General features: G+C 36.8%; 1 protein-coding gene across 1 annotated transcript in view; it reads right to left on the bottom strand.

Moving 5' to 3' along the window:
• mbc (myoblast city) overlaps window positions 1–12,793 on the bottom strand; it is a 413,292-nt gene that overhangs the window by 314,907 nt on the left and 85,592 nt on the right. The window contains exon 12 of the mRNA XM_068228569.1: window positions 4,020–4,207. Coding sequence (XP_068084670.1) covers window positions 4,020–4,207 — 188 coding nt within the window. The remainder of the gene's footprint in view (window positions 1–4,019; window positions 4,208–12,793) is intronic.

The following is a 12,793-nucleotide window of genomic DNA, read 5'->3' as shown; positions in this document are numbered from 1 at the left end:
TCTCGGGACCACTTACTAGGCCACTCAGCCATTGCCCATGATTCACGAACTAGGACGTGACTAAAGTAACCCACACCATGAACCATATTTATATCCATAAAAGATATAGACAACTTCTTCCAAATAAGAAATATACTATACACAACAGTTCTTGTATTGTATGACATAAAGCAGCACTAACTGATACCTACACAGAGCAATGGTGGAGAGTTACAAAAATATTTCATGCCAAGGGTAAAAAAGACTAATACAATAAATAAACCACATTCTGAACGCACAAAGCAAAGAACATCATACGGAAATACAAACTTCTCGGGTTATGATTTGTTTATTTTATTCTGTGGGAAAGAATGAAGCAAAAATACTTTTTTTAAAAAACTTAAAAAAGAGACAGAGATTATTCCTCAGACTTGCCTTCGACAAAAAAATTATCCTTGCACAAACAACTACACTGGAACTACAATTCTTATTTTGTTAAGTTTCGATGCTTGCACGGTCCATACTTGTAGACACGATATGGGGTTTGGGGCTTATGCCATGTCAAGAAAAGAAGGTGGCACAGCATAAGCCCAAAAGCCCATATCATGTCTACAATTCTTATTTTACAACACTGATGAACCCCAACATTTCTTCTTGAAATCAAAATCATTTGCATTTCGAAAACTCCAAAACTCTTTACGCTACAACCGTAAAGGCACAGCGATGTATGGGTCTATACCGCATACAGAGGATGGCGACTACGGAAAAAAAGAGAGTCTACACCACGTATAGAGGTCGGCACTGAAAGGTTAATCAGGTTTATCCCTAGAAAATCTACTTTATGTCTTCCTCCACTTCTTTTATTTTTCATTTTTAATTCTGTTGTCTGCTTTAGCATCCTTCCTTGATTAATACAATAAATAAACCAAATATGTTCAAATCAGCTGAGTCCATTTTACTCGCACTTTATTATTTAACATTACCTTCAAATACTATTTTTGTATATCTTCAATTCTCACTATCTCTTCTTATCTTTTGTTGTGTACTTCTAAAAATTTCATTTCTGTTCAATATGTTACAATTATATTCTTCTCGTCACCAGCCAGGTTACAGTTACACTTAATAGCACGTTGAAAGAGCTTCTTGAAAAGAATTTCCAGCATTCTGGTTTTTGTTAGCAATGACAGAAGTTATAAAACAGAAGTTATAAGTATAATAAAACTGTAACTTAAAAATAAAAAAAAAATAAAAAATAAATGCGCACCTCAGATTAACTGAATGTTTTTCAGGAAAACAAATGAAGTAACGACTCCACATTCTATTGTAGTTGGGCGTCAATCCTTCAAGAAAGTCCCGAGTCCAAATATTTGTGAACAGATTTCAAGGAGCAAGGATCACGTGGAAGAGAAATACGGATGAGAATCCAAGCGATATAATGATGGATGATGAATATTTCAGAAAACTATTAAACTGTGATTTCCACATACATATATCTAAACTGATACCACTGATTTAAAGCAAATTTCCTCTGAATGACTTTACGATGTGCAGTATTAATACCTATGTTGCACAACTTGAATTTCTGCCTTCACACACTCCTTCTGTAAACCAGACAGAATAATATTTTACTATCAATGCTAAAATTACTGGGTACTTCCAAACTTGTTTGTACATTTATTTAGTTCTTCTTCCGGGTTGAACAGTGTTGTTGTTTTCTGTACATTCCATACAGTTTGCAGGCGTTTCGAATACATTGCAGTATTCTTTGTCAAGGCGACTGAAATACCCCTACTCAATCTGAGGCAATTCATCTCCCAGGCAGCAATCACATTATTTGTACATTTACAAAGAAGGTAGAATGTGTGTTTGAGGGTGGCATTACTCAATTAAATTAATGAATCATTCACAGATCCAATAACAACCTGGATGACCTGAAGGAATGATTGAACAATGAAGAATATGAACCAAAGTAGAAGAAAGCAAGACAAGAGAAGGAAAAAGATCACTACAAATCAGAAAAAAAAATCTTGAAACAGGGTAACAACTTGAAAGTGCGAAAGAGATAATCTCTTAGAATTACTAAAATTTCAATAAGATTACCAAGTAAAATGAATACATTATGCCATTTTGTAGACAGAATTCTTATTAGAGATACAAAAAATTATAATACAGTAGAACCTCGATTATACGTTCCCAGAAACTATGTTTTCCTGGATTATTTGTTCAAATTCCATGGTCCCATTATAGGAAACATCCTGCATTATCTGTTCCTCGAAGAAACGATTTCCTGGATCAACTGCCCAGAAATTTCAGTCCCATAATGCTAAATACTCGATCAAGCGTTTTTCAAGAAACTCTACCTCACGAAAAGATGGCTACGGCATACTTAGGATCTTGGCATTAACGTCCCAGCATTGTGATAATTAGAGCAAGTACTGTACTAGAAAAGCGATTGGCAGTGAATTTGTATAAGGGACCATCTTAGCATCGCATTCAGGTGTAATGTTCAGAGAATCCTTGCAAATCATAAACCAGAGTGTGGCCACAACAATTGGAAGGAGACAGAGCGCATTTCGAATGTGATGGAACGAGTTTTATCAAATGTTCGTACTTGTAAAACGTCTGCCTTATGTCCAGGGTTAGATGTTTTTTGTTTCTTTATGTTTACTTTCTTCGATTGTATCGCCGAACAAGTTTTCGGCACTTCCCTCAGGGCATTGTATAGTCACTGGGCTTTCAGGCAGATATCAAAACTGCCCCTTCTTGAGACAAATTTAGTTTTTTAATATTATCATATACGATTATGTTATTGAGACCGGAACAGATGTTGCACCGTATGTACATAAAGCCATGGGAGGTTTCGGGATTGCCTGTTACTGTTTTAGTCCTAATATAAGACGGGGAATTTTAAGTTTTTGTGTTAAAATGTTCTAAAAACCTCAGTAGTTTTATTTGCGCATGTTACTTTTAAAACGTTCGTATCATTTCCCACTCATACTGACTTGTACAACGAACGCGCTTTCCAGCTGAGCTCAAGGTCACGAATAACCAGAATTTCTGAAGTTTTGATGATATATTTTCTTTTTCCAATTTGATTGTGATTAGTGACGGGCAGAATTGAATATAGGCCTAATGCATATGAGAACTTTTGAGGATCGATGCTTACATTCAAAACCATATTCTCAAGTTCAACATAACCTAATTTACATGGTACAAAATTTCCAGAAACTGACAAAGGACAGTATAATACCAATATAAATGGTCAACATCTACATCAACAGAAGGACAGTATACCGAAACAACAGTATATTAGTGACCAAATTACAATGGAAGAAAAAAAAAAAAAAAAAAAAAATCTGATGGGTGTTTTCGTATCTAATGCACTTTATTAGATTAGAGAATTAAAAATTACTTGCGGTCAATTGTTGTTTGGCTTGGCGTTATTAGATTTTTTGAAGAGTTTGACTGATCAAAGTTGCTGAATTGAAAGAAGTTTTCAAGGGAAACTGATGAAGTTTCCCCTGTAAAACTGAATGTAAAGTTTCAAGAATTTTACTCACATACCGGAAATTAATATTTGAAGCCGGCCTCGCGGTCTAACTTGCCTGCCTCTCACCAGAGGGCTCGGGTTCAATTCCCAGCCAGGTCAGACATTTTTACCTAGATATGAGGGCTGGTTCCAGGTTCACTCAGACTATGATTACCTTTAATTGAGGAGCTATCTAATGGTGAAATGGCAACCCCGGACTAGAGAGCCAGGAATTATGGCCGAGAGGATTGAGCAGCAGTCGCTCGGTAGGCGAAAACCCATTGGGGCTGTAGTTTGGTTTTGGTTTGGTGTAGGAGTGTTTGTAAGATTATAATTATACATATTTAATTTTTGCAAACATTTAGCGGAATTGTTGATGGTTTATTCATTCCCCGATTTTCCGTTTTCTCGTGTTGTGCGTTTTTTTCTGTGGTCCCACCAGAAATGGAGAATCAAGGTTCCACTGTATTGTAAAAAGGTTATTTGATTTGTTCATGGAGAAAGTACTTACAAGGCATTCAAATACCATGTTGTCGTACAAGTCACAGTCAGAGTTCTGCATCAGGATATTGAAGAGAGCATCAAGGACGTCTTGCAGAAACTTGACTACTTCTTCACCATCAACCTTCATGAGAGCTTCTAGACTTTCTTTGAGGCCCTCAGGATTGTTCCCCCAGTTCAGAAGTCCAAGCAAGTCCACTGCAATAACATAAACACTGGCAATGCATCTGTTTCTACATGAAAGATGGCAGATTAATGCCAGGTGTCAAACAATTTACGTACCAATAGGAATAAAGTATCAAAAGCAAACAAGAATTAAATAAATAAAAACAAGACAAAAATGAGAAAGTATTTGAAGAATGAGGTACACACAAAGTTTACAGTAGCAAAAAGGAAATGGCATTAAGTGCAAGGTAAAGTTACCAAAGTTTAAAAGGTAAATGCTCTGCAGGAGAAGGACACTTCCCGAGGGAAACACTTTTATTGTATAATAACTATTTTATATTAAATTGAAGTGTCAATTGGAAAACTTTCAGATTTCCTATGCTGCTAATGACAATCATTTGAAGTATCAGTGTGGTTGTCACCATAAATGCAAATGACTGATCAAATCAGTTGTGTACATTTCATACTCTGGTATATATTTTTCTTGTTAACTGTTAATATTGTGATCATAGCCAAGGATCTCTAATTTTGTGTGGATTCTAAATCACTATGCATTGCTCAGGATTTGAACCACACCTACCTTGAAGAGAAACAAGTAACTGTCATTTGGTCATGTCTCCAATAAAGTATTACACATCTTAACTGATTTCATTTTAAGATATGCTATCTTCAAATTTATTTCCTCTTCTGTTCTCCATTGTGATTACTATCAGTAAAAAACTAGTGGACTTCTTTCATGAGGTCACTGTTTTAAGTTTGGTAGTAGATCCAACATTAAGTTTAAAATACAAAAATTTACTTGTGTGTTAGGGCTGATGACCTAGATGATGACACTTTAAACAACAATAATCATTTTTACATGTGTTCAAAATATTAACTCGTGTTTGCCTGGTCGAGCGTTGCGGACCGGTCCCGAGTTATCTCGTGTTAGCAGCAGACTAAAGTTTAGTACTATCTTTTGAGATATACTGGAACTACTGTATTTGGAGGTCAAGGGTGCTAGAACTGTTATGTATGGTTCTACATAATCGACAGTCGCATTTCTTTTTGATTATTCTTCATATCATAGCTTTTCTTTGCATTTCCTGACAACATGTTTACAAAGTTTGAGGAGCCATTCAAGATGGCAGCACCCAGGGATCGCACGTGTTTAGACAGGGATGAAATTATTCGTGAATTATGTGCTGATACAGACTCCGAATGTCCAAGTGATGCTGAATATTTAGAGTTCGATGATGAAATATCTTCTAACGGAAATGTTTCAAGTGATGATGCGGACACAGCCTTATCTTCAAGGTGTGGAACTTCCGTGGCGCAGAACGAGTCTGATAATTGTGTTACGGGTGTAAATATTCTAAATATTATAAATAATGTAGTGTTTTCTGACAACTGGATTATGGACAACAGTAAACCTAGGCTAGAGGATTTTGAACATGATCCTGGTATAAAGGTATGGCCTAATGAACCTGGAAACATAGGACAAGGAGCAGAACTAATGTTTGGTGAGGATTTTTTTCAGTATGTAGCTGAGCAGACAAACTTACTGTATACTATGAGCAGAATTCACATTCTCGTAACGTATCCCGTAAAACACTAAAGTGGACTAATGTCACTAGCAGGGAAAGTAAAAAATTGCTTTGTGTATATTGATAGGGCAGGTGAAGAAATCGTGTCTGAAAGATTACTGGCCAACCGATTCCCTAATAGAAAACCCCATATTTATGCAAACTATGAGCCGAAATAGATTTCAGCAAATACTTACCTACCTGCATATCAACGACTATTCAGGAAGGCCACCAGAATAAAACACAGTAGTCCTTCAAAGGCTAGTGAAGTTCTGAGAGTTTATTTGATTGCATGCACTCCAGTTTGGAGGTAGTTAGAAAGGGGCCGGAAACAGGGCTGTGCATGGGGTGAAGGGCACCCGGTCTGCAATGTGTAAACGAAACTTGCAAGTTACTTTTCTTTTCTGTTTACTGGGTTTTTAACCATGTCAATGTCTGTCTGCACTGGTCAGAATCAGGACACGTTGAGAAGAATCTGCAGAGAAGGGACATATGCACATATTGCCCGGTGGTGAGATGGTGCTCGATTCGGTGCAACATTCGAATCCTGCGAGAGATCCTACACATTTCCAACACTCACTATATAAGACAGTGTAGGAAAAAACATTTAAAAACTGTACACCACAGAGACTCAAACTCACAATGTAACTTTAAAGTTTTTTTAGTCTGTCAAACACTAATTAGAACACCTACAACACTACAATATACCTGTAACAAAAACAAATTATTAAACAGAGAACGACACATTTCATTCTTGAAAGAACATCATTAGATTCTATCACATCACATCTCTCTTTCTTTTTAAAATAAATTTATGTTGTAGTGTTATAGGTGTTATGATTAGTGTTCGAGAGACTGAAAAACTTTTCTTTTTCTACAACTTCGTTTTATGTCACACCGACACAGATAGGTCTTATGGCAACAATAGGATAGGAAAGGACTTTTAAAAAAAATTTTTTTTTTGCTAGTTGCTTAACGTCGCACCGACACAGATAGGTCTTATGGCGACGACGGGACAGGGAAGGGCTAGGAGTGGGAAGGAAGCGGCCGTGGCCTTAATTAAGGTACAGCCCCAGTATTTGCCTGGTGTGAAAATGGGAAACCACGGAAAACCATCTTCAGGGCTGCCGACAGTGGGGTTCGAACCTACTATCTCCCGAATACTGGATACTGGCCGCACTTAAGCGACTGCAGCTATCGAGCTCGGTAGGAAAGGACTAGGAGTGGAAAGGAAGCAACCATGGCCTTAATTAAGGTACAGCCCCAGCATTTGCCTGGTGTGAAAATGGGGAACCAGGGCTGCTGACAGTAGGGTTTGAACATGCTATCTCCCAGAAGCAAGTTCACAGCTGCGTGCCCCTTACCGCATAGCCAACTCGCCCGGTGTGAAAAATTTTAGAAGTTATATTAACTGAGTCGACACTGTAAAGGATGGCTTCCTCCTCCTTCTTCTTCTTTTTTTTTTTAAAAAAAGGAAACACCTCACGATCTCCATGCACAGCTACCGCACTGGCTGACAGAGCTTGCAAGTTCCAAGGCACTCTACAAAACTATAACACGGATGCAGTGCATACATTTTGAAATAGCTCAACTGGATAGAGCATCCGACATGAAATCGGAAATTCATGAGTTTAGATCCCACTGGTGCCCAGTTGGTGATTTTTGTTTTGTACTTAACATCTTTTCAATATTTTCTCTATGTACTAAATACGACCTAATATGTTGAAAGTTTTATTTTGAATAAATCAAGATTTTGCAAAGAAATGGAAAAAATTAAACTTTTGTTCCAATATGAATGAGAGTGCAATTATAATATCTATTAAACATTTGCAAATATGATGAAAATCAGACTGAACTGTGGGGAAAAGATGGACATTATTCCAATGTTGGGATGACCATGAATTATGCCTATTTCCCACGTTGCATTCTTTAATCATTATGGATGCCATGTGCAAAAATGGTTGTGAACTTCTCTTTTCTGTTTACAATGTTCTTTCAGAGAAGCAAGCAGCATCATCATCATATAGAACACAACATACACTTTTTTGAAGATTTATGTTTAAATTTAAAATGTCTTTTTAGCAAACTCCTCATGTATGAAATATAATTTCCTTTTTTAAATCAAAGTAAACGTACAGTATTTTGAAATTAGGAATTGTTTGTTTAAAATCATCGATTTGCCATTTTAAAATATCATGCTAACCAAATAACATTATTATTACCTATTCACTACGCTTTTGAGTTTTACCTTTCTTAATCTAACCCAATTTCAGACAGTGTGACAGGCCCTTTCTAAACCAAATAAAATAGTTGAAATTCAAGGGTTATGTAGTAAAATAACCATTATCCTTAGAAATTATGTTATAGATTTACTTAACAGGATATACTATGAATTCCCGATTATATTGCTGTAATGATCAAGGTATGTTTTAGTAAGGTCATCGATGTCTAACTATGAAATAATGAACTAAGTCAACTTTTTACAATGTAGTTCAAGCTAACACTTCCTAATAGCCTTCAAGTCCTATTTAAGTTATATCTCAGGAGCTGAATATCAATACACTGAGAGGAAAGCAATTAAACCAAATGCTAGGTCTAAGGATCAATAAAAGCATTCATGAAGCCATACCGACACTTGGAAAGATTGTCATAGTGCCAAAATCTGATAAAAACATATGCAAACTGGTTTGCTCACTAATGATATAAAGTGGATTTAAAAAAGAACAACAAATTATAAAATAGAAATAGTCTTTAAACACTATGTGTCACTTTAACAGTATCATTTAATGACCAGTACATCCAAATACCAGAAAGGAGAGTTGCTGGTAAGCTGCAGAAGAGGTTTCTAGATACTTGTGAAATTTTTCAGCAAGAATTGGCTCCTTGTCATCTTCAAAGGAAGTCAAGAAATTCTTCAGGGAGAATAATAATCATGTCTTAGAAAGGCCAGGAAACTCCCCTGACATCACTCCAATAGAAAACATGTGAACTATTTGCAAAAGGAGACTCACAAAACTAAGTATAATTAAGAGTCTCTAGTTACAGTGTAGTTTATTGATAATGAACTTAAAAGCATATGCTCAAAGCTCATAGAATCTATCCCAAATTGTGTACAGCAACTTATAAAAGAGAAAGGATGACATGCTAACTATTAGCAAAGATTAAAGTTATAGGTGAATATGTGCAACCTTTGCTGGTGAGATGTAGTGTTTACAGTGCACTATGTCTTCTGGTATGGGCTAGAACAAATTTGTTACTTTCAATTGACCTGTCACAGACTCATCCTTGGCTTTGACAATATGAAAGTGACCAAGGTATGAGCGATGCTAGTAATATCATTCCTTATACAGCCAGTTCCTGCTATGAATGGTGAAAGAATATCGCTCATAGTGTTGGTTGGTGCATGCATTTCAGTGGGCTTGGCAGACTGATACGTAATAGTAACTTCTGGCTCAGTGAGGAAAGCAATGGGAAACTACCTTACTCCTCATTTTCCTAGTACGCCTCTTCAGTGACACCTAGACTATCTAGAACAGCTGTTGGCAGAGCTGTGGAGGATCAAACCAGCCTTCAGGCTGAATACCCAAAATACATACTGTACATGTGCAGAAGTAATAAAAAACGTGTACGTTACTGCCATGATCTAATTAATTTGTACGGGTATGTGTTGATAAAGGTTATAGAGAACACAAAGATGAACATACTGTATTTTCTCACGTAATTAACACACTTTTTTGATGAAAAATACAGGCAGAAACTTAGGACGCATACATTATTTGAGGAATTCAGATATTAAAAAAATGATTTACAATTCATTTACATTTAAAAGATACATCAAATATAATATACACGCAACTGGTTCAACTCATTTGTGGTTAAGCGTCATTTGACGTAAAATTCCGGCATGAGATTTTTTCTGAAATGTTAAATAGGGTACATCAGGTAAGCTGGACACGTGGGTTTAAAGCAGCGACACTGGAAAATATTCTTCCCATTATGAGCTGACAATACGACCTGAAGTGAAATAAACATGTACTAATAAAAGTACAATTCATATAAGTACATAATCATGAGATACCGACAAAAAAAAAAAAACACCTGTCCAACACGGGAAGGGCCAGGCATTGAAGGAGGGACCTTTGCTATATTTCCCCAAACCGTTTGTATACAATCTTGTACGACTAACGTGTCCATTCACCCTTCTTCTTGGATACGAACGCGGATCCCTCGCGGAAATTTTACTTTAGGCATTGTTCTTTGTTTTAGAACAACATAAGGCGCAACCTTTCTGCCATCACCTGTTACAGCAAGCATTGCAGTACATCGTTCTTTTTTTGCTTCTGGTAGCACGTACTATTACACTCGATGTCCTTTTCTTATCGATTGTTCGAATTTGCGGCATATGGAAACTGTGATTGGTGTCTGATCTGTGGTTCCTATTTGGGAGAGCAAATATTCCTTCACTTTACGCTTCTCGATCATAAAGCAATGAAAATCAATTACTTTTTATAAAAATCATTCGGCATTTTGTGGCATAATGTTGTTATTCGTTGAAGAGAAAGTCCATTTCTCTTCATAAAATTAATCATCAAGCTTCGGCTAACCTTCAAATCCGAGAAAATGATTCCATGTGCAGCAGCTATTCCTCATCCTTTAAAATACAGCATTTCCTGAGAAACGGCATATCCAATGTTGCATAACAAAATCATATATTTAAGCAGATCCTACCCTACTTTCGGAAACTTGCCACTTTTTGGTCCGCGAACTGCATTGCGAGACTTGTTGGTCGCTTGAAGTGCACTTCTCTGTTACCGTGGTAGCGCACGTTGCATTCAGACACCAAATACTTGTGGTCGGTCCACTGCCCTATTCCCGTATGTTTCAGCGTAACTGATCACCACGAGTTTATATGAGGCATATTATTCTAATACTTGCTCACTGTGGACTAACAAACAATTTTGAGATCACAGAAAACGCATGTCCCGTACCCAAAATACTTGTAAAATACATTTGTTCCAGACTGGAATAGAGCATCACTAGTCACTTGTCATAGGTTATGATTTTCATTTCCGTGTTGACGTATAACTAATATAACAGAGTTTGAGGGATGTTCCACCTTTAACATATTGTCAAATATATTAAATTTATTAAGCCAAGGGAATCTGATACCAATCATCATTAGGGTTGTCTGCATACATCTCGATTGGTTGATATAAGAAATAATTATACACATAACGGAGATTGCCTAAAAACATATCAATGGGTTGTAAAACATAGTGACAAATTATGCTCACAATGACATGGAACATTATGCATTTTAAGAAAGATATTGCTTCTAGGGTTAATTATGCGAGAAAATATGGTATTAATTCTGTACAGGAATATATGTCTGCTGATATCAACGGTCGGCATGAAGAAATATGTACAAAGTCGTTCTTTTGGGCTTGTTTAAGTTGGTTAATATTAGCTCAAGTGGTGAAGTGAGAAGATAGTATTACAGTAATATGTTCCAGTCCTTGTCATCTGCATTCATACATATAGTGAATATTAACGCTGTGCAGGTCATCTGATAACTAGATTTAGGAACTGACGAATAGGCTGGAGTGAAGTCATTGTCTGGCTAACAAGATTACATGCCTCTGGGGATGTATCACACACAGCTTGTGAACGAGACAGAACACCTGTTATGAACTTCTGTCATTACTACAGTGCTCATACCATACTAGGGGTCTTTGGATGTGTACATAATGGATGTGCCAATGTTGTTGCGCATACATACATGCTGGTGGTCGAATATTCAAGCACCTTCTGCAAATACACACCTGTTCCAAGCTTTCTGCATTACTTCTACCAAAAACTTTGTAAACATCCCCTAGTTTCATCAGCTGACTTCATCAGACATGCATTCCTATTTAAAATAAGAATGACCCGGTGTGCTCTACCTCGCTTATCAATTTGCACAGGTAGTTTTGGAACACCCTGTATATCAGAGAGAGGAAATTTACACAACAATGATAAACCTAGTCTTTACCATACAAGAGGAAAGAACAAATGCTAAAATTTGATGCAAGAACAAAAATTAAGGTTTGATAACTTACTGTTGAAAATAAATTCAAAACTCCTTAATTAAAAAGTGAATAAATCAAAGAACTGCATCGATCATCAATGAAATAATATATCATTTCAGTTCATGGTTTGCCATTACTGGGTAAACTAGTGCAAGATGACAGATCTGAAGACTAATCAAATCCTCTAAATATTACTGATATCATCCTGTGGATGATACATTAGTCTCCTTACTGGATTCCCAACACTTCAATCTCATACCGGCTTAGTAAAGGCTAGTGCTACAGACACACACACACACACATATACATAAACACACACGTGAAGTTAGTTACACGGTCTTGAAAAATCACAAACAAAATACTCACAATACAAAAGTTAACAGGAAACTGAAAAGTACCACCTGAGCTCCAAACTGAAACAATTTAAATGAAACTCAGAGCATGCAGGAGAAACAATTCTAGCATTAATAACTAAGAGTTAAGAATTTTTTATGCACTAAGGGCCTGTACTACGACAGCCAGATAAAAGTGCGGTATAAATTTATTTGGCAGTTTGGACATTTATCTGGAAGTTCGCTTGAAACCGCGTACTACGACTTTCGTTTATGTGCAATCTGGGAAAATATTCTCGAGTATAGCTATGCCGAAGTTGGAGAGGCTGTTAACGCTCTTATCTGGGACTTAGCTGTTATCGGGGACGCTACCGTAAAGAATCAAGATGGCTACTCATGAAGATGAATCTACATCTGCATGATGCTGTGCGAAATTAAGTTGTTACAATGTAATTTATGTATATATTTATGAAGTATGTCATGCTTCCCGTCCAGCTATCACAGAATTCTTAAAGATTTCCCAGGCTAGCAAGTTGTTGCTACTGAGTATATCAGTAGCACACAAGCACTTAACCTCAAGCTTCATGGGTATCCGTGGTCGTTAGGGCAGCAAAGTTTGCTGATAAGCAGTTTTTCGTGGGTTCGAGTCCCAAT

Source organism: Anabrus simplex, chromosome 7, assembly GCF_040414725.1.
Source record: "Anabrus simplex isolate iqAnaSimp1 chromosome 7, ASM4041472v1, whole genome shotgun sequence".
NCBI lineage: Eukaryota > Metazoa > Arthropoda > Insecta > Orthoptera > Tettigoniidae > Anabrus > Anabrus simplex.
The sequence above is the reverse complement of the archived record's forward strand: the minus strand, read 5'-3'. Positions and strand labels throughout refer to the sequence as shown.